Genomic DNA, 22,435 nt, shown 5'->3' with positions numbered 1-22,435 from the left:
CAGGGCTTTCTCTTTTTTTTTTTACACACAGTAGCAGCCTTTCACACAGTGCAACATCTGAACTCCTGTGCAAAATCAATAATAACAGTCACTGTATTTTAGTCACAACAACCCATCGATAAAAATATTCAAGTAAATATTAAAGAAAGCGACAAAGAAAATATTGTAGTGTAGCAGCATCTTTATCGCAATATAAATCCAGGGATCAGTTCAGTTGCAAACAAAACATCCAACTAAATTGCAATGTAGAACAAAAGTAAAATGTAGGCCTCGCCCACTATATATGTGCAATCAACTTAGAAATGCAATCAGTAACTACCACATAACAATAAAAAATAATGAATTAAAATGAAGTGCAGCAGCATTTTAGCAACCATAACAATCTGTTTCAACATGAGGAAATACCATTTTTTTGCAATTGAGAGAGCAGAGAGATAGTAGAGGTTAGATGGGGCCTAAAAATAATCCAGCCCGACCCGACACGGCCCGCTGGTATTGAAGCCCGACCCGGCTTGGAGTGACGCGGAAAAAAAAACAAAAACGCAGCAGCAGCAATTTATTTTCATTTCTTCGAGATGGCAGAAAAAACGCATGTTTCTTAATGTTTAAATAGTCTACATATTTTTGTGATTATTATAGAAGCATTTCCACAACGAAATAACGCCGGGAAAGTTTAATATAAAAAAAAAAAAAAAAACATGCAATTTTGCAGACACACAGAGGAGAAGATTCAAAAGGATCACATTTGTGTTGCCTTTGTGTGCATAAAAAAGTGTCTTTCGTAACGAATTCTCAGTTGGCAGAAAAAAACGCAAGTTTTCTTAATGTTTAAATAGTCTACATATTTTTGTGATTATAAAATCATTTACACAACGAAATAACGCTGGGAAAGTTTAATATAAAAAAAAAAACGAGTTTGCAGACACACAAAGGAGAAGATTCAAAAGGATCACATTTGTGTTGCCTTTGTGTGCATAAATAAAAGTGTCTTTCGTAACGAATTCTCAGTTGGCAGAAAAAAAACCGCAAGTTTTCTTAATGTTAAAAATAGTCTACGTATTTTTGTGATCATTATAAAATCATTAAACAACGAAATAACGCTGGGAAAGTTTAATATAAAAAAAAAAAACGAGTTTGCAGACACACAGAGGAGAGGATTCAAAAGGATCACATTTGTGTTGCCTTTGTGTGCATAAATAAAAGTGTCTTTCGTAACGAATCGCAAGCGCCACAGCGGAGGAGAAGAAGAAAAAGCGGGTGGCGCCACTGCTTCATGTGAGTGCACAAGCAAATGCACAATACAGAGAGCCTGCTCTCGATTTTATCCCTTTTTTTAATTTTTTTTTTATAATTTATTAGTCCGGCGCGGGGCGACCCGACCCGACCCGACCCGAACGTGAATGCTTAACATTTTGGCCCGACCCATTCGGCTTCGGGCACAAGATCTAACCTCTAAGACATAGGACATAACATAACAATGGCTGAAGCGGAGAAAGAGGGAGCAAGAAAGATTCTTGATGCACCTAAGACATTGAAAGCTGACATCTGGAGACATTTTGGCTTCTATGAGGTTGGTGGGAAACTTGACCAGAGTTATGCAGTGTGTAAAAAATGAAACATGACAATAATAATACAAATGGGGAAACCAAATCCATTGCATCACCGGAATTGCGCAGGGAAGATTTTTTAACGTACTTATATATTTTAAAATGCGCTGAATCGATTCGGCTTGTTGCCCGCATCGAATCGAATTGTCCATGCCCCGCATCGGGATGCATCGCCGCATCGATTATTGTTGACACCACTAATTATTATACTTTACACTTATTCAGCATGTTGTTCTCTATTGTATTTTTATTTTAAATTGCCTTTCAAGATGACATATCTGTTCTATGTGTTGGATTTTATCAAGTAAATATCCCCCCAAAATGCGACTTATATATGTTTTTTTCCTCTTCGCTGGGCATTTTATGGCTGGTGCGACTTATACTCAGGTGCGACTTATAGTTGAATGATATGTGAGTAAAAACTAAAAAAAAAAAAAAAATAAAATAACTGAAAATAACTGGACTCTAACACAAACATGCTTGACTGTGCGTCCCGGGCTGTTGGGGGTCGGGTATCGATAAGCATTTGCTTTTCCCCCGTCTTTCCTTTGTCTGTCATCGTCTTTTTTTTTTTTTTTCCGGGCAAATTCCACACTCTGAAACTGTCAATGTTTATGATGATGATGACAATGACAATAAATTCATTCATTCATTCATTCATAGTCCGAAAAATACGGTAAGTTATATTTATTTTAGTTTTATCTAAAAATATTTGTTGTTAATTAGTTTATTTTAACATTATGTTTGAATTTGCAAATACGTTCTGAAAAAAAAAATCCTGTTCAATGGAAAAAAAACTTTTTTTTCCCCCCTCCTTTTTCTAAACCCATACACTTCAAAATGACACATTTTGGAGCTATAATTGCAATACCGTGAAACCGCGGTATTTTTGCTCACGGTTATTGTACCGTCAAAATCTCATACTGGCTCATGCCTGCCTTTTACTCTTTCTTCTTAGTGTACATGCTTCTCCTATGTCTTTGTCTTTTCCCTCTCCTAGTTTTGCTGTTCCTAATTCTTTTTCATCCTCCTCTTCCAAAACTACTTTGTCAACCTCTTCTTCTACTCCTGCAGTGCATCTTTCTCTTGTGAATTATGAATGTGTCTCTGTGCCGCTCAGGCTGGGGCGTGAAGAAGGTCAGTCTGGCCAATATTAGGTCCAGTCAGTACGTTCCCATCCACAGCGATCAGGTGAGAGGGCTGTGCTTCAACCGGCAGAATGAGGGAACACTGCTTTCGGCGTCTCTGGACAAAACCCTCAAACTCACAAGGTAACCTGCACTACGGCGTCCTTGAGTGGCTGCAGAGTATACTGCGTTTAATGGCTCTTATTTTATTAATTAAATTCTTTGATTTCCAAGTTTTAAATTGGATCTAAAATGTAACAATAATAAAACGTATATACCATACACACTCAATACTAGGGCTATAGTAAAACAAAAAACTCAGGATTCAACTTGTATTATTATTTACCAATGATTCGATACACGAAAGGATTTTTTTGTGAAAAATGCTTTATTTAAATAACATTAGTACTAACATTTAATGTAACAAATCGCTTTAAAATATTAAAACTAGCAAAATGAATAAATAAATAAATAAAAATATAACTCCTCTTCCCTTCCCCCAAAAATAATGGTTTTCGGAGGGGGGGGTATATTTTGCCAAATTTTTTTGTAAAGCAATGCGAAAGACTATTGTCACTTTCTTTATTACTGGATCTGATCTACACCATTCATACTGCTGTTGTCGCCAAATGGAGTCCTTGTAACATCTTTAAGCAAGACAAAGCACATTTATTTGTGTAGCACAATTCATTCATATATCCCGAGCCGTTACACAAGCTGATTCAAAGTTCTTTACGTCGCATAAAAAAATCAGCAAGACACAATTCAGAAAAAGAAAAAAACATAAAGCATACAAAATGTCAAGTTATATCAGTAAGAAAGTTAATAACAAAAACAATCAAAACAGTAAATAGAAAAAACAAGTAAATGGATAAAAAGCAAAAGCCATACTGTTGGTTATTTGAATAATAGGATTAGATTTAGTGAGAAAATAATTACAGCAAGATTTCTGGCTTGATTTGTAGCTGTTATTGAGCCAAGACCTTTCCTGTCCTTTTGTGTGCCAATAATGATCACCTCTTTGCCGTATTTAGCTGGAGGAATTTCTGGCTCATCCATTCACTGATTTGATGTACTGTTTACAGTTACGCAATGACACTTTAGCACAATTTTCTTGCAGCCTTTCGGGCAGTGTGGTGGTACAGACGTATAATGCTGGCAAGCCGGTTTGGAGCTGCTGCTGGTGCTTGGACAACACAAACTACGTTTACGCGGGTCTCAACAATGGCTCCATTCTGCTCTATGACCTCAGAGACACCAGCACCCACGTGCAAGAGCTTCAGCCACTGCGCGGCAGGTGACCACCACTTGTCAATATCTTAAGGCATCCTTGTACGCCTGGGCTGCCACATTTAATCACGTGACTGACGCATTGTGTCACGTAGTACCGGTACCTTAGGGCACTTTCACATTAGACCAAGAGGACCAGGGTCCGGTTGGAGAGCTACCTAGCAATAACACTTGCAAATGACTTGTTTAAAAGGATCAGTATTCACAGTGAGCCATTCGAAGTTTCTGAGTAGCATCACATGAACGAAAGGCGCACTCGTTGATTGGACAAATTTAGAAGAGGACATACCTCCCTCCTGGGAGGGAGCGTGGAGCGTCACAGCAGCTGCATGTAATGTAGCATAAGCACACACTCACACATTCACAAGTGAAGCAGGGTGTGCTTAAAGCAGACCGAGACCCACGATTTTTGAGCGGACCAGAGTTCGTTTCTTTGGTCTGAGCTAGAGTTCGGATGTGCGTTCACATTTACAAAACAAAGCGGACTATTTGAGGAAAAAGAACCCTGGTCCGATTAAAACGGACCAAATAGTGGTAGTGTAAAAGCGCCCTTAGTTATACCCACTCTCAATAGACTTGAGCATATGTGTTTGTGATAATGAGTATTAACGGCGTCATGTGGAAGGGCAGGTAATCTAGGATATAGGGCTGCAACAACTAATCGATTAAATTGAATGAAATAGATTAATAAATTACCCTATTTTCCGCGCCATAAGGCGCACCTAAAAACCTTCAAGTTTCTTAAAAGCCAATTATACGCCTTATAATCCGATACGCCTTATATACGGATCAGTATTTGTTAATCATAACATGACATTCTTTAAAGCAGCTTCATCTAGTAGATGTGTAATGCAACCCCAACAACAACTACTACTACTACTACTACTGCGCCTTATAATGCAGTGCGCCTTATATATGAAAACTGTTTTCCAATAGGTCATTCATTGAAGATGCGCCTTATATTCCGATGCGCTAAATAGTTTGGAAAATACGGTGGTATCAAATGAATTTGATCATCGATTTTTGCCAGCAGCTATGAGCAGTCCCGTTTGGGTCGTTGATTGTGTGTAATGTGAGGCTACGCGTGTTAGAGCAAGAGCGTGAGAGAGTTCACTGCTACACTCCGGTTGGGTTGCTCTATCAATAATTTTACAAAGTGTCGAGAGTTAGATTTTCTTTTGTGTTTTTAGATCCACTTGACCTCCGTCAGAGGTGATTATGTGAAGCCAATTGTATTGTTTGTATTTTTTGTAAATGAGATGCTACTACTTGGCATGGAGCGCTAAGCTAGTTAGTGATTAGTGCTAATCAGTATCTTAAGGGTCCGTTTGTATTGTCTTGGAAAAGCATATGAGCACTATAGTTATTGTTAGATATTAAACTTGTCTCTTTTATAAAGCAACCACACACATAAACCCATGCATATACCATCTTAGTCTCCTTTCAGCACAAACCCAAACTGTAAATTGTCATACAAGAGAGTGTGCTTTGAGATTAGATTTGGATTATATTTATCAAAACCTTTTGATAAAGTAAACTGATTCATTACAGTCTGCCTCCTCCTTATTCGATTTTGTTGTTTAGTTTGTTTAAAGAAACATTTTGAGTCAATTTATTTCAGTGCCTTGCCCACAAAAAAAGTCAATCAGCACACTTTTTTTTTATTTGAATGAACAGGACTTTTGTCTGATTTGTGTACTGAGAAATTATTTTCATGTTTTATGCTCAGAACCTTTATTAAAAACTTTAACAAGTTGTATGTACTCAAAACAGTACAGTTTTAGACTACAGTTAAGTCAGGAAGTTGTAATAAAATATTCTTAAGGAAATACTCATCCATTTTGCCTTCATTGTTACTTACAACATGCCTAAAACTTCAATTTAAATTGTGAAGGTAATTAAAAAAACTTTTATCCTATCTAATTAATCGTCCAATTAATCAGTTATAAAAATAATCGTTATTTACAGCCCTATTAGGATACTCTCATTTGATAGGTTACAATAGTAGCAGCTTTGATACAGTGTCTGCACCTATGCCTAGTGGACACGTCCTGGAAATACTGACTTTTAAATATTTTTCTCCACTATTACGCAACAGAAAAAAATAGTTTTTGGTTTTGTTCAATTTATTAAACAAGATTCTATCTGCTGGGATGCACATGATAAAGGTGTTGTCTGTCCTTTAAGTTGTTTCAGGGCCCCAGTTACGTCGCTGTGCTACATCCCTCGTGCGGCGTCCAGCACGTTCCCATGTGGTGGGCTGATTGCCGGCTCAATGGAGGGTTGCTACTTCTGGGAGCAGCTTGGGGAGAACACGTACAAGCCGCACATGCTACCTATCGAGGCCGGAGGCTGCACTGACATTCAGGTGGAGACGGAGAGCCGGCATTGCCTGGTCACATACCGAGCTGGTAAGGATAGGACATGTTGCTGGTTATATACACCTGTCAAAGTCACCTGGAATCGATACCTTGTGGTTTCCATTCTTGTTGAATTTATCAGCGTTAGAGCTACTACCCAACTTACTTATCAATAGTAAAATTCACTCTCCGTCCCATGAGAGCAGTAAAGAGGTCTTGTGACACAAGTATTTTGGTTTGTAAACATGGTCATGAAACAAATTAAATTTGAATCTCAAAGCACTGTTGTATCGGGATACAAACGGTGTCCATAACACAACATTAGTTGGCCAATTCTTGGTGCTCATTTTATGGTCACCCTGAAATTTCAAAGTCAAATGAACTTTTTCTGATCAGTATATGTCTGATAAACCAACAATGTGGCCTCTATTCTGAAAACTGCTGGCTGCTTTCCCGCAGGCCGCGCCCACCCGACAGTTCGCTGTGTTCTGATGGCTTTGACCCGGACCCCTCCGCTGGAAGAAGGGGAACCGCCCAGCTGCTCCTGCTCGTCCGTGCAGACCTTCAACGCTGGCTCGTCCTGCAAACTCCTCACCAAGAATGCAGTCTTTGCCAGACCGCACGGAGGCGGTGCTCTCGTGTGCGCTGGAGACGAGGCGTCGCAATCCACCATGGTACTTTGTCTTGAAATGTCTTTACATATTGCTACTCCTTTTTGGATTGGAAATTGGAAAGTCATCTCTTACGTATTTGCTGGTTACGATTGACAAATTTACCTACCGTAATCTCTCGAGTATTACACGTTCTTGTGCATTGTACGCTCACCCCAAAATCGCCCTTCGAAAACTGCTTTTTCCTCTGTACTCATGTGGTATACACGCCCATTATTTACTGGTATCAGTGCTCAAAACATGATGCATGTTATTTATTGAACAGCAATTTGTATTTTATATAAATATATATATTTATATATATGCCAATGGGAAAACCCATTGGCAGTGTATCAAATACTTGTTCTCCCCACTGTGTATATATATATATTTATCTATTTTTTAAGAAATTTTTTCTGCTTGTGTTCTCTTACCCAAGTGCTGGTATTTACATGCCCTCAAATGCATCAACCTGTTCGGATAGGTGAGAAGCTTTAAGCAGGATGCTAAAGAAATTATTTAATTTTAAAAATGTCACAATAGAGCAAGCCGAAAATCAATACCAAGTTTTTCCCAAGTTTGTGTGAACTAAGTGTCAGTGTTTTTTTTCCATTACAGATGTTCAGATTTTTAGTGAGCACCTATAAAAAGGAAAAGACTTTAAAAGGTCAATTAAACATCTAAAATATTGGATTGACTTTTCTTCTGGTATTTTCAGACGTTGAAATGGGCATAGGTAAAGATTCCTACATAAAGCTTTGCGATAAATGATCCCAGTTCTGAGGCATAAAGCTTTTTTGACGCTTTCTGTACAATATGATAACTGAGGGCGACCAAAGGCCACCATTCTCTGAAATTACCGTATTGGCCCAAATATAAGACGGTGTTTTTTGCATTGAAATAAGACTGAAAAAGAGGGGGTCGTCTTATATTCGCAGTCTAGACGTTATACCCATTCACAACGCTAGATGGCGCCAGATATCATTAAAGATGTTCTGTCATGAAAGCGCTCAGCTACTCTCAAGTTTAACCAGTTTGCATTCTTTTATTGCAATGTTTTTCCTTATTCAGATTTGTTTCAAGACTACAGTTACAGTTCGACTTCAATTTGATGGTTAATGCAGTTATTGCAATTTTGTTGTTTTATCACAGTATATTGGTTTATATACATTTCAAAAACCAAAAGCCATTCATTTACGAATGTCATTGCACTTTAGTTTACATATTTAAATGTTCAGATATTAAGATTTGAATGAGGCAAAATAACATGCTTTTTCTCTCAAATATATTGTTATAATCATTTGTTTCGGATGTAATTATTTTCTGTATAAAAATTAATTTGATGTTCAAAAAGTCTTTTCAAACTTGAGTCTTGAAAAAGAGGGGGTCGTCTTATAATCAGGGCTGTCTTATATTCAGGCCAATACGGTATAGATAATTTCTTAACATTAGGAATTCTATAATCTTAAAATAACAGTACTTTTATTTGTCATTTTTTACAAACCCCATAAATTAGAAAAAAGCTAATACAGTAAAATAGATTTTTTAAAAATGGGACTCTATTGTGCAACAAAAATTGGCACCATTTTATTGTGCTACAGTTGGAAAAAAATGTCTGGAAAAAAGGGCCGTATTGGCCCGAATTTAAGACTGTGTTTTTTGCATTGAAATAAGACTGAAAAAGTGGGAGTCGTCTTATATTCGGGGTCTAGACATTATACCCATTCACAACGCTAGATGGCGCCAGATTAATTGAAGCGAATGCTGAACTTGAGGATTAATGTTGTCATGACAGATCTCAGCTACTCTTTAAGTTTAACCAGTTTGCATTATTTCATTGCAATGTTTTTCCTTATTCAGATTTGTTTCAAGACTACAGTTACAGTCAGACCTCACTTTGATGGTTAATGCAGTTATTGCAATTTTGTTGTTTTATCAAAATAGATTGGTTTATTTACATTTCAAAAACCAGAAGCATTCATTTAGGAATGTGATCGCACCTTAGTTTACATATTTAAATGTTCAGATATTAAGATTTGAATGACGCAAAATAACATGCTTTTCTCTCAAATATATTGTTATAATCATTTGTTTCAGATGTACTGTAATTATTTTCTGTATAAAAAGTAATTTGGTGTTCAAAAAGTCTTTTTTTCAAACTTTAGTCTTGAAAAAGAGGGGGTCGTCTTATAATCAGGGCCGTCTTATACTCGGGTCAATACGGTAATTTAAAAAATGAGTACCGGTACTCCTTCATGTTTTTTTTTTTTTTTTTTCAAAATAAGCAGGCAAATGCCATCATTAATGAATCAGCATTTAAAACTTCTAACAAAACTGTCTCTGCTTAATCCGGGACACTGGCTTCTCTCAGGTCGAATTTACATGAGAGGGAAGAAAGACTAAATATTTGATTCTCTTAGGGCCTAAAAGAATCAAATATATAATACAGCTCATGTCAAAAAATCGAGAAAAAAAAAAAGACTGCCTTTTTTACTTGTGCCTGAAGCCTAGCCCAATGTTTTTTATTGATATTTGCAAAATAATGTGAAAAGGATTATGCTTGATTGTTTCCGTGTCTTAGTATGAATTCAAGGTGATAGTAATATAATCGGTCTGATTTCTTGGAGGACTACAGAAATTAAAAAAAAAAAAAAAAAAAAAAAAAAAAAAAACTTGAGGGGCTTAAATATGAGTATTTGGACAATGTCTCTTGTTGTGTTGTTGTTGTGTGAAACATTGATGAAACCTTCGCTTTTGTCAATAGGTGTGGGAGGCTTCCAGCGGTGCGCTGCTCCAGAGGCTTCCGGCCGACCTCCCTGTGCTGGATATCACGCCGTTCATGGTCAACGGTGAACACTTCCTGGCCTCATTGACCGAGAAGATGTTGAAGCTTTACAAGTGGAAGTTGAAAAGCGCATAAATGAGACTGAAAACCCAAGTTCACCATTTCATAGACATCATGTTCACTGTTCAGGCCGTCGATTCCGTTCCTTGGATTGACCTTAATAGTCACTTTTTATGGAGGATACTGCACATTTGGATATATTTAACCTCCTGAGACCCAGAAGCCACAGATATTGGAGCAGCCTTAAGCTCAGGACCAGCCTGAAGTGCTCAGCAGTGGTTTGTAAAAATAAACCACTCCGACAGAAATTTTCTTCATCAATACACCGATGAACATGTTTTTATTCTTGTCATGACAGTTTGTTTCAGTAAATAAAAAAAAATGTTTCAAACGGATTTGTTTTGTGCTGTTGAGGGTGAGAAATTACCTGCAAAAGGGAAAGTTGTCAAGATTGTGATTTGGAAGCAGGAATGGGGGGGGGGGGGTGTCTTTTGGTATTTGTTAATATGACGCGTGCACACTGGCAATTTCCGAAGGCTCGTGCGATTGGGTGAACCTCTGCCTGAACCCGACGTGCTCATGAATTATTCCTGAGCCGTTTACTGCCAGGGGACTTCCTTCCCGGCGTCCCAACATCCCGAACGTCCATGAACGCAGCGCTGACTGGCCGAGTGAAGATGGCGGACTGCATACGTGTTCTTCAGCTCCTGCTTTTCTTGTGCGTCTCGCCAATTTTCCGGCCTTGTCGAGCGGACGGCAACGTCCAGGCCAAACCCTGGCAGGTCCCGGCCAACGTTCAGAACCTGCCTGGCGGCGGGCTCCTACCGGTCTCTAACGTGGGCGCCGCTGATAGAAACCCGGGCGCCGGAGGGGCCTCGGCGCCTCGGAAGCGTCCTGTCTGGAAGTTGTCCGAGGAGGCTGTGTGCAAGGACGACATGAGGCGCCTGTGCCCCAGGGATACGTGGAACAACAACCTGGCGGTGCTCGAGTGCCTTCAGGACAAGAAGGATGTGAGTACACGATTGGGGTTATGGAGCAGGGTGTGCCAGCTAAGCTTAGCTTCTTCGTTAGCCAACTGCTAACCCCACGTACACGCTGTCACGCGAAACGCAATAACGGTCTGTTATGAGTGATAAAAAAAAAGGTTGAGGAGGACATTTAAAAGTGCCATACATCATTAGAGTTCGGTCATGTGTGAGCAGCCACAAAGTTTAGTGTATGTAGGGCGGCATCTAACGATTATATTTACCATCCATAATTTTGAATTAATCGATTAACCAGACTTGTGGGGGGCGCGGGGGGTCCATCACAATATTCAAAGACAGGACATACTTTCAAACTGGCAGTGCAGAAAATGCTCTTAATTCACTTCCTGATTTCTTCCCTGACACCTGTCATGAAATCAGCAAAAATGAATGGTTCCAAAGTGAAAAGCATTTGTTTACCAATGGTCTTATTTCAACTAAACGCAAAGAGAACAACTAAAATCTGAGAAACTTTACTGTCAACTCTTTATAGGACACTCATTTAATTCATTGGCTGCCATTGACTGCACTAGACGTCCAATCCACAGGGTTTATGTGGGTCATTAAAAGTCATTAAATGGATTTTGTCCAAATTCGGGCCTTTAAAAAGCAGTAAACCAAATTTTCGAGGCATTAAAAATTATGTAAACCTGATGGTTAAATTTTTTTTTTTTTTTACACGTATGTAATCTATTAGAATTGTCCAATTGTATTGAATAGCTGCTAATATCACTTGATATAAGCATTTTAAAATGTTATCGTTATCAGTTTTGGACCAATATGCCTTCAAACTTCAAAGTGAATGTAGAAGCCCTTTGGACAAGGGCTGACCACAGGTTAGCACAACACTTATGCTTATTGACCATTAGATAGGGTGACCATATTTTGATTTCTAAAAAAGAGGACACTCAGCCCAGCCTCAGCCCGGCCTCAAGATACTTGAATTTTACTCGAAGTTCACTCAAAGATGCCTATATCACTTTAATATATTTAAAGTGTGCCCCCTCACTCTGGATGGAAAAATGCAGTTTGAAAAAAAAAAAAAAAGACTTTGAAAAATAAATAAATAAATATATATATATATATATATATATATATGTATATATATATATATATATGTATGTATAATGCAGACCCATAGAAATGTAGTCCAGTCAATTCACATACACACAGTAGGTTATGTGCCAACTAAACATTTTTATAAATTACTGTCACGACAATTGTCCTTGACAAATTGTTATTCCCATTCAATTGATGTTCTCATTCAATGTTCTAGATTGCACACAAACAAAAACCGAAATAAACGGACAAACTATTTAATCAGCATGTTTCCAAACGTAGCAGTTCAAAACTACGTTTCCCATAATGCCTAGCGCGGTTTAGCTTACTGATAGCTAGCTGAGGCAAAAATCAAACTTTGCTATAAAAGTTTACAATCATCGGCAGCGCGCCGATGCGACACCAAACGGGATTTTACAGTCAAAGCTCCGACAGAAGTCAACAGTTGCCATTATATACGTATTTATCATTAAAAAAAAAAAAAATTCAGGCATTGTGGCCAAATCGTCAACCCAGTAGATGGCGGTAATGCCTCATGATAGGGGTAAACTGCCAACAAAAAGAAGAAGAACTACTACTTCCCTCCATTCTCGTAGGAGCCATTTCAACTGCTGCCACCCAGCGGTCGGAGGGATTCTCTTCAAATTGGTCCCATGAAAAATCATAAAAACCGGACATTTTTATGAATTTATAAAACCCGCCCGGACCACGAGGACACTACGTGAAAGTAGGACTTGTCCGGGCAAAAGAGGACGTTTGGTCACCCTACCATTAAAGATGTCTCCAAGCTAAGATGCTTGGGATTTGTTATGTGAGCAGACCATTTGCATTCATGGTGCAAAAATTAAATGAACAATAAATGACTGAAAAATTATTAATTATGAACTCATTACATATTCACTCACTCATTCACTGTACTTAAACTGTGTGCCTTTGTTGTTATTTTCAGCCAGAAGCACTGTGTAATGGCACTTTACACTTGCACTTGATCTAAAAAATTATGTTTGTACGAGTTTTTCAACAACATAGTGGTGCAATACAGCACTTTTTCCATAACTTCAGTTGAAGTTGTTTTCACAGAATGTTTATTGGAAAACCTTGAATTTGTTACATTTATCATTAGTAAATTATCCAGTGACTTTATTTCATATTTTTGCACAATCTTTTGCTGTTTTTAGTTTTACAAAAAGCATCGGTGCTCTTGTCAAAAGGACAAAATAAGTGCCTTCTTGGCACTTCGCTCTTGCTCCAAAAAACAGATGTTTGCACTATTATGATTTCAACAATATAAAAATAGTGGTGCAATATAGGCACCTATTCCATAACTTAGTTAAATGAATACATAGTTAAAGGTTTTCTCTTATTTTACACAGAATGTTTATTTGGAAAACAAAGTTGTTACATTTATCATTATTAAAGCATCCAGGAGTGCGTCACAATACAATTAGTCATAATATGTTATTTCCACGATCACATATATCGGTATCAAATTTTTGGAGTTGGATAATATTGGAATATCGGCTAGATTTCCCTTTGACCTAACCAGAATTTTCATAATGACATGAACAGTATTATAATGAACAAAACAAAGTTGAGAACAGTTTTCACTTCAAATAAAGTGCCCACATTTAGATTTTCAAATAAATATAATTTGAGTCAACAGGTATTGTGCTTTGTGAGCAAATAAAATTGGCAACAGGAGATGAGTATTTTGTGGTCTTGGCCCATCAAACAACTTTCTTAACAAGGCAATTATAGGACAGCAAGCCTATCAATAACCAAAAGGCCTCTCAACAACTTGAAAATATAACACTTTAAAATGCAAACATTTGCTAATTCCCATAGCAAAGTTTAACACCCAGTGATGGGAAAAATAAGGCATCTAGAACAGTAACAAAACTTTACATACTGGCAAAACAGGAGTGGAAACAAACGCACACATCCCAAACCACCGACACCGTGCCAAAAACATGATACAGTATATTTTTGGGCCATTAATAATGTGATTGGATTTATTGGGATGACGTCATAATTCCTGTTATTGGATCGATAATTATTGAACCGATAATTATCATGCACCTATATGAGGAATTAGACATTTTGATTTAAACGAAGAATCTAACTAATAATCCCATTTTTAAAATAAGGCTTTATTAAACCTCTAGTTTATTTTGTGTTACAAATATATACCGATTTGCGCTGGCCATCCTTTGAATAGCTGGCTAAGGAAGTGCATCTTTCTCCTGGCGAATTTCTGTCAGACTGTCTCTATCTGTGCAGCTAATTACTCTGCTTCGCGTCTTGTACTGTGCTACTCGAGTTATGTGTCGATTAAGCGAGCAAGACGCGCGTTAGCAACCAATTACGTCGGCGTCTAATTGGTGGTCGGATAATGGCGAGTGGCTAGAGAAAAAGGCCTCTCCATCGAGGAAGGGCATATGCCTGAATCTGCCTATCGCTCGTGGGCTTTCTATTGGACTCAATTGTTTGTTTGTTTTTCCGTCATACGTCAAACAACTGCAAAAGCATTGGGCTCATTAATCATAATGTCTGATTCAAGAGGGAAGTACGGTTCCATATGAGGAGAATGGAGGGCTCGAAACAAACGCTAAGTTGCTCCTTTCTGTTTGTAGCCATGCAGGTGGTGTCAGCAGGGATGTTTTAGTGCTACAGAAGCCACAGAGAAATCTTATCCAACAGATAAATCCCCGTTTCCTCTTAAGATCTAATCTTGTGTATTATTTCAGCAGGTATTTTTTTTTCCGCAAAGAAATGTTTGTTTCTTTCTAAGCAATCTGTTTCTCACTTAAATCTCTTTTTTTCCTGATTTTTTTTTCAATCAAGAAATCTTTCCTTCTGCTAAGAATTGTTTGCTTTTCTCCAATAAATATTTTTCACACAATTATTTTTGTTTGTTTTAAAGACATTTCCCCCCACAAAGTGACCGTAATTAATATTCTGGTTAAAAAAAGAAAACTAATTTATTTCCCCATTTCCTTTTTATTATTGCATTTTACAAAATTTGCGACCCATTGTGAACTTTTTTTAATGTTTTTGTTTTTTTTTTTTAATCACCAACCCCTTCCCACTGCCCAATCAATGTTTTGTAAACAAGATATGCCTCCATACGACAAAAAAATATTTGCACATTATCAGGCATGCTGATCTTTTTCACATGGGGCGCAAGTTTGGAAAAATAACCTCAACGAGTAATTTATCTGCAGATCAAGGTTCAGGCAGAGAAAAAGACAATAGATGGCAAATAATGTCTTTTATTGGAAAGGGTAAGTTGGGTAGGGCAGCAGTTGTGTAATTTTAGAACGTAGTTTCTCTGGTTCTTTCAGTTTGCGAGCTTGTGGAAGGAGACAATGATCAGGCTGAAATTGATTTCCATTTTGGCTTAAGGGGATGAAAAGTTCATGTACAATTTTGCACTGCACAACAGTGCTCTTCTTCTTGATTCTATCCCTTTTTATCACTCTCTGAATCCGCCCGCATAATATTTATTAGAGGCGTGCGAAATTTAGATTATTTGCGATTTGGCCGTGGAAGAATCGAGAATGATTTACAAACATCCAAATTCAGATTACTGAATTATACCAGGTAAAGCAGAACTAAAACACAGTCAGCGCGGTCTTCAGGATGCAATGAGGAACAGACCGAGAGCAAATATCATGTTCAACTCATGCCACTACATAAAAAAACAATAATACCTGACTGCGGCCGACAGCTGGTTCAAACAACTCCCAGTCTCTAGTTGCTACAAACATACGGCCACATACGGCTATAGTAGATATCACATATATGCAGAACTAGATGCTAAATGACAGACGACTATGGTGTTAGAACAAATAAAAAGAACTAGATGCGAAACGATAGGCTTGCCGTTTAGTGGTTGCCGCGTTGTAAACAGCCGCCATCTTAAAGCAGTAGCCTCTAGAAGGCTGTGTTGTAGTGAACCTAATTAACTTATCTGAAATACTCCTAAATCAGCAAAGTCTTGACTTGAATCTGTCTTTAAATAATGAAACAACTTTGACATATTTTAAGTAGACAGAAGGGAAATTATGTAATAACGGGAGCAATTTTATCAATTTTAACGGGAGCAATTTTATCAACTTTAATGGTTGATTCACATCATTAAATTAATTGAATGTAGTTTAAAGCTGCTGATACAGAATGGGGACTTGAGTATTTTATTTAATGTTTTTAACTGTTAACTTGATACTTAAATATTAGTTTGGTTTAGCCTAATAGGATTTTTAAACTATTTTGGAACTAATGTACAAAACATTAAAAGGGGGGCGGGGGGTTTGGGTGACATCAATAATCAATTTATAATCGAATCGGAGCCTCTGAATCGTAATCGTAATGGAATAGTTAGGTACCCAAAGATTCCCACCTCTAGTATTTATTGGCCTTGACATTAACTGTTTTAATAGGAAATGGGCCATACTGGTATCTTCCAGTTAAGATATGGGGAAATATATTGCACTTTTATTTTCTAATTTTCTGATGACAATTTCTGACTATTTCGCATGAAGACAATTATGGATGGAGACAGCATTTCAGAACAACAGCTCTTATTTATACAAATCACAGCACAATATAGAAATCCGGTTTGGTCAATATTATCTTAAGTATTTATTTTAATGAAAGCAAATATCATTATGTTAAGACAACATCATTATGTAAACCACTAAATACTTTAACCATTTTGTCGGCGCCAACTCTAAAGAAAGAAATGGGAGTGGTGATTTTGATGTCAAGTTTGACAGGCGTTGTCAACAAAAGAAAATATTGCTCAAGGTGTTGAAAGCAATGACATTGATAGAATATTTTTATTTGTGCAGATCTGTGTTCTACTAATGACTCAGTCTGTATTTGTGGAAAGTGAGCTTCGTGGCGGACGTTTAGGTGCCACCCTTTTTGTCGTCCAATATAGTCAAGTAATGGTTCACACCAAAAGCTGTGTGTGTGTGCGCGCATGCATGTACATGTGTCCGTGTGTGTTGTGGTTTGGTGTACGTGGACTCCAGTGGGTGGATGAAGACGTTGCTGGAGAATTTTGCATCTGCTCACATTGTTGAATAGATTTCATCATGACTTTAAAAATAGACAACACAAAAAACACAGTCAATGACGCGCTTGTTTATTTAACTTTAATTCACTTTGCAAAACAACAGACACATACCCACACTGTAGAAGTAACTTATGACCTTGAATTATTTTTGAGAAGTTAAATGAATGTGACTGGCTGGATTATTGAAGTGTAACATGAAGAACGTCTGTCCGTCTTTGTGTGGTAAAAATGTTATAATTTTGTACGTCCAAATCATTTTTTTGCACCCAGGTCAATCTGGTTTTCAGTATTCGTTGATTCTTCGCGCCAATCATTTTATGTATTACTCCACTATCGGTGACAATTTCTCTTTGTAACATTCAACTCTCACTACTAAGATGAGAAGGCGTCATCATTGGTTTAGTTTGTGATGTTTTCTTGTCAACTGTATAAAGATATACTTTATGTATTGTAAGGTACATCATCGGTTGCGGATTATCCCACCACATATGCCAGCAAGCTACAAACTATGTTTTTTATTCCTTCTAGGATACGGAGATCGCACCAGACTGCAGCCATGTAAGTGTTTCTTCCTAAACGAGACTTTTCCACATGTAACATGAAGAGCTATTCAACTCAGGGAAGCATTGGTGTTGGTTTTCATTCCAACCGTTCAAGAATACAACTTTTCACCAATCTAGTGTTTTACAAGTGTAATCAGTTCATTACAGTCAGGTTTTGCTTGTTTCAGCAAAAACATCAATGGTTAAACTGTCTGTGCTGGATTGGTTGGAACAAAAACATACACCCATAGCTGGCCTTGAGGACCGGTTTGAACACCCTTGATGTGTAGTGACCCTCTTGACTGCGTCACCCTTCATAATTTGAACCCCTACTAAAGCATGGATTATCAAGCAACCCTTACTTGTTGCTGTCCTATATGCGTGTCGTGTACTTTTTTTCGTGTACTACCAGACTGCGTCACAACGGAGGGGGGGGGGGGGGGGGGGCACTCCTCAACGCTCCAGCAAGATATGCAGCATAATTAATAGCAAGAAGCTGCAGAGATGGTTCCCAACTAACCTTCAGTAATATTTTTCATTCTCAGAGAACATGTGCCTGTACGTTAAAGAAATTGACAACACGTTGTATAAATGACCTTCATGTGAAAAACTTTCTTAAAATATTTAAGTATCCAAATAGCCAATTTCTTAGACCTCCGATAATGTTGAAAATGGACACAAAAAAATGATACCACTTGTAATAGCCATGTAAAGCCTTCTTATGGTTTAGGCAAGAATGTGAATACTTTTCTTTTTTTTTGCTGTTTGTGAACTACAGTTTTACACAAACGTTCATCAAGATATCATTTACCTTAGCAAGGAGAGGTGTGAGACCCACTTTTTGAATGTCCCAAAGCCCAAGAAACGTCAAGAAAGAGGATTTATCAAGGTTTCATCAGCTGTGACTTGTGTGTATCTGCCAAAACCGTATGATATTGCTACGCCAGCACCCCAGCTATTGGACACACTCAGAGTTCACCACTCTGGCACAAGCAAGACATAGTGATGCACTTTTAATATCGTGTTATCACTGTTTTGTAAGTATATGTGACATACTTATCCTGGTGTATGCAATACCTCCATCACAGATTTTCATTAGCACTTGGGCCTTTAACGGAATTAATTGGGAATCACTGTATGCACATATTCTAGCACATTTCTAGCTTCAAAGCATTAGTCATAGAAAATTGAGTCTTGAAGATCAGAAGAGTGTTAGAACAGGAGTGCTCGTTATGTTGATCGTGATCAACAACCGATCACACTGCTAGTGAGGGTAGATCGCGGCATCTCCCCCAAAAATGGGGCGCAAAAAATGTACATAGTTAATTACTGTACGTTGTGTTTGCATCAAATGTGGTTATTCAAGATATATCAAGATGTAAGAATACAGATAATTTTGACTTGTTCATTTCATAAATAGCTCAGAACATACATTGCTGCTGAGCTCCGCCAACACCCCTGCTGTTAAAGTTAGACCCACCCCCCCATCGCTGTCAAGGTAGCTCGCAGGGGTATGTCTCCTTTAAAAATAGATAAGTCGATTTTGGAGCAATAAAGCACCCCCTGAAGTAGAAGAATGAACATGTACTAGTATATTTACCTCTGCCAGTAGCTGAAACCTACGGTGGGCGGAGGGTATGTATTTTGTTCCATAATATGTCGTCTGTATGTTTGTGTTCAAGATAACTCAAGTAAAAAAAAAAGGATTATTATCAAACTTGCAGAATATATTGATATTATTAAATATAAGAGCTGATGAAATTTTGGGCTACTGAGGTCAAAGGTCACAGAGTTCAGTAAGGAATTTTGCCATAACTTGAGAACGGATTAGGCTAACTCAAATTTGTAGGATGGGTGATATGTTGACAGGAGAAAGAATGATCACATTTCGGGGCATGTATTGTGTTTAGACTCTTTTAAATAACAATATTAATATATATGTGTTATGTTCTATTAGCTGCTGTGGAACTACAAGCTCAACCTCACTACTGACCCCAAGTTTGAGTCTGTGGCTGTGGATGTGTGCCAGTCCAGCATCTCCGAGGTCAGTCTGCACCAAACTGTGATTGGAGTTTGTATTCAAGTAGATTGTGTTCTAATTGGCCAAACATTATTCTCTTATATTTACGTTTTCATGATTAATTATTGAACCAATTATTATTTATAAAAAAAGATGAATTAAGAGAATCAGGTTACCAATTAGCAATGTGATAAATGAATACAAAATTAAAACAATAGATGTAAAAGGTTTTACTCATAAAATTGTTTCATTTCAACATTATCACACACAATTTTAATTATCAAATTAGGATAATTAAAAAAGTAAATGCTTCTTAAATTTTTCACAATGTTATAATTGCTCAATTAATTACGAATCAAATTGATGAGGCCCATCAATAGAGTTTGAAAGATTTTATGTCAAATATTTCATTTTTTAAATCTGGCCCATCCTTTTCCTCGAGTTGATGAAATAACGCAATTGTTTGCGTTAAATTTAGTTTTCGATCCATTTCGCACATTTCACAAAGTCGTTCGCTCAATCCGACCGGCCGTCACTCGCTACCTCGCCTCCCTCTCCTTAGACGGCGCCTCGCTTGGCAGTATATTAAAAGTTTTTGGATGACGTCTTACCTTTGTGACCTCACAATGGCTCCTGGGATTTCCGACAAGAAATGATGGAAATATGGACATACGGTCCATGCAGCGTTTTAATGTTTCTTTATAAGGGTAAAAAAACAATAACACTCAAATGACATTATCCCGTTTTACTTGGTCGATTGACTTCAAGTAAAAACTGGTGTGGATTTCAACTTTCAAACCAGACCAAACAGCGGCACATGGGTGATGTAATTACAGACATGCAAAAGATGATATGCCCGCAGGACGCGTTGACGCAAGCGTAAACGTGTCGCTGCCGACACTTCAAATTTTAAAGGGTTAAACAAGATAATAAAAAGATGTCATAAAAAACATTTCAGAGGAAAAGCAGCCAAATGAATGAGATAATTGTGAAAGTCGTTGCTCAAGCCCCCCCTTGTCTTTTGGACTCGTATACTCCAGATGAAGTCAGGTGGCCAATGATGCGAGTGGTCGCGTGTGCTTTTGTGGCAGATTAAAGAGTGCGCAGCGGAGGAATTGGGCAAAGGATACTTGGTATCGTGCTTGGTGGACCATCGCGGCAACATCAGCGACTATCATTGCAAGCAGTACATCACCAAAATGACCAGCATCGTCTTCAGCGACTATCACCTCATCTGCGGCTTCGTGGACAAATGCCACGATGACATCAACTCGCTGCACTGTGGTAGCATCAGCTCAGGAGACAAGGTGCTGCCCGCCATGTGCATGCCTTGTCAACACGCAATACTTTTGCATTGGACAATGAATGAGGAAAAAAAAAAAGCTAGAACTTTTCATGCCATCTGATAATGATATTTCATCTAATACAGATAATATAATTCCCAACTTTGGTAAGTCTCAATGCGGTTGTCCTGTTCTGGGACTTTTTTTGTTTCGTGCAGGACATCCACTCACAGGGCGAGGTGATCGCATGCCTGGAGAAAGGCCTGGTACAGGAGGCGGAGGAGCGGCCGGGGGCACACACCATCAAGGACGAGTGCAAAAAGTCCATCATGAGGGTTGCCGAGCTCTCGTCAGACGACTTCCACCTAGACCGATATCTTTATTTCGCCTGCCGGGATGACCGAGAGCGCTTCTGCGAGAATGTGAGCACATCATAGTCTACCGCATGCCTTTGGGGTCATGACTACTAATCTCATGAAAATCGAGTGGGCTTCTCTAATATGTGCTGTTGTGTGTTTGTGCAGACCATGGCGGGTGAGGGGCGTGTATACAAGTGTCTCTTCAACCACAAGTTTGAGGAAGCTATGTCAGAAAAGGTGAATTGGATCTTTCGTCACACTACACATTATCTACACTGATGTCAGATGATCTATTTGTACTGTAGTGCAGTTGAAACCATTTAAATATTCAATAACAATGTTATCACCAAATAAACGAATGTACCTACCTCCCACTTCAATCGGATTGGACGTCTACTAGTGATAAACTCATTCCAGTTCACAGCAGAAGAATGATGGAAAGATATGATAGGAGAAAAACGCCAGCGATCTGTTGCAGCTCTGTGTTTACAGTGAAAGAAAAAATAATTTTCTCTTCAGAAATTGTTGAGACATGTTTTGGTCTTAGATTACATTTTTAAGGTTTTAAAAAGCATTAAATTTGACTTGTGAAAGGGTGCAAGAACCCTGATAAAGCAAAAGTACAGTAAGTCAAAAATAAAACACAGGTTACAGGGTACACATCCAGTACTGGTATGAGACCGCCAATAATTTAGCAGCGATTTACCATTTTAGTTTTGAACTCAGCTCTGTTTGTGACATGACATGAGCTATTAGAAGGGGACAAAGACACATCTCGAAAAAAATGATTTTCATGACCCTCCACTCTTTGTGGATAAGCAAGATGCATCAAATGAAAATATCCTGCCTAAGCTAAAGTATTTTTGCAACATTTGGTTTATAGCCTTCATTCTACCCTTTGTAGTGGAGTTGATCAACCAACGTTGCATTGGGTAAATAAATGAAAGCTTGACGTTTGTTATTGTTTGACAATATTTTTAAAAATCCAAATGCAGTCAGGTACAAGAACACAACATTAGGTACATATTCATTTTTAAAATTAATAACTCATTGCCTGCCATTGACAATGATATCTAATTCTTTTCAAACTGAGAGGAGTGGCTGTGAATGCTCATGTTTCAGTGCCATCGACGGCTATAGACATCCCATAAATTTTGACAATTTTGGTAGTGTGACAGCACGATG

The 22,435-nt window shown here is 38.1% G+C and overlaps 2 protein-coding genes across 3 annotated transcripts in view; both read left to right on the top strand.

Annotated features, from left to right (window-relative positions):
* The window catches only part of rfwd3 (ring finger and WD repeat domain 3), a 32,482-nt gene extending 22,215 nt beyond the window's left edge, over positions 1 to 10,267 (top strand). The window contains exons 8-12 of the mRNA XM_057836327.1: positions 2,728 to 2,878; positions 3,855 to 4,031; positions 6,212 to 6,435; positions 6,844 to 7,058; positions 9,799 to 10,267. Coding sequence (XP_057692310.1) covers positions 2,728 to 2,878; positions 3,855 to 4,031; positions 6,212 to 6,435; positions 6,844 to 7,058; positions 9,799 to 9,954 — 923 coding nt within the window. The 3' untranslated portion in view covers positions 9,955 to 10,267. The remainder of the gene's footprint in view (positions 1 to 2,727; positions 2,879 to 3,854; positions 4,032 to 6,211; positions 6,436 to 6,843; positions 7,059 to 9,798) is intronic.
* A 172-nt stretch (positions 10,268 to 10,439) lies between these two features.
* glg1a (golgi glycoprotein 1a) overlaps positions 10,440 to 22,435 on the top strand; it is a 36,016-nt gene continuing 24,020 nt past the window's right edge. Inside the window, exons 1-6 of one of the 2 annotated variants that reach the window (XM_057836325.1) lie at positions 10,440 to 10,889; positions 17,575 to 17,604; positions 19,546 to 19,632; positions 20,700 to 20,915; positions 21,110 to 21,313; positions 21,416 to 21,487. In XM_057836325.1, coding sequence (XP_057692308.1) covers positions 10,527 to 10,889; positions 17,575 to 17,604; positions 19,546 to 19,632; positions 20,700 to 20,915; positions 21,110 to 21,313; positions 21,416 to 21,487 — 972 coding nt within the window. In that variant the 5' untranslated portion in view covers positions 10,440 to 10,526. The remainder of the gene's footprint in view (positions 10,890 to 17,574; positions 17,605 to 19,545; positions 19,633 to 20,699; positions 20,916 to 21,109; positions 21,314 to 21,415; positions 21,488 to 22,435) is intronic. The other variant, XM_057836326.1, reaches the window with a different exon arrangement.

The sequence above is a fragment of the Corythoichthys intestinalis genome, chromosome 5 (genome assembly GCF_030265065.1).
Source record: "Corythoichthys intestinalis isolate RoL2023-P3 chromosome 5, ASM3026506v1, whole genome shotgun sequence".
NCBI classification, from domain to species: Eukaryota; Metazoa; Chordata; class Actinopteri; order Syngnathiformes; family Syngnathidae; genus Corythoichthys; species Corythoichthys intestinalis.
Note: the sequence above shows the minus strand (reverse complement) of the source record. Positions and strands in the feature narration are given on the sequence as shown.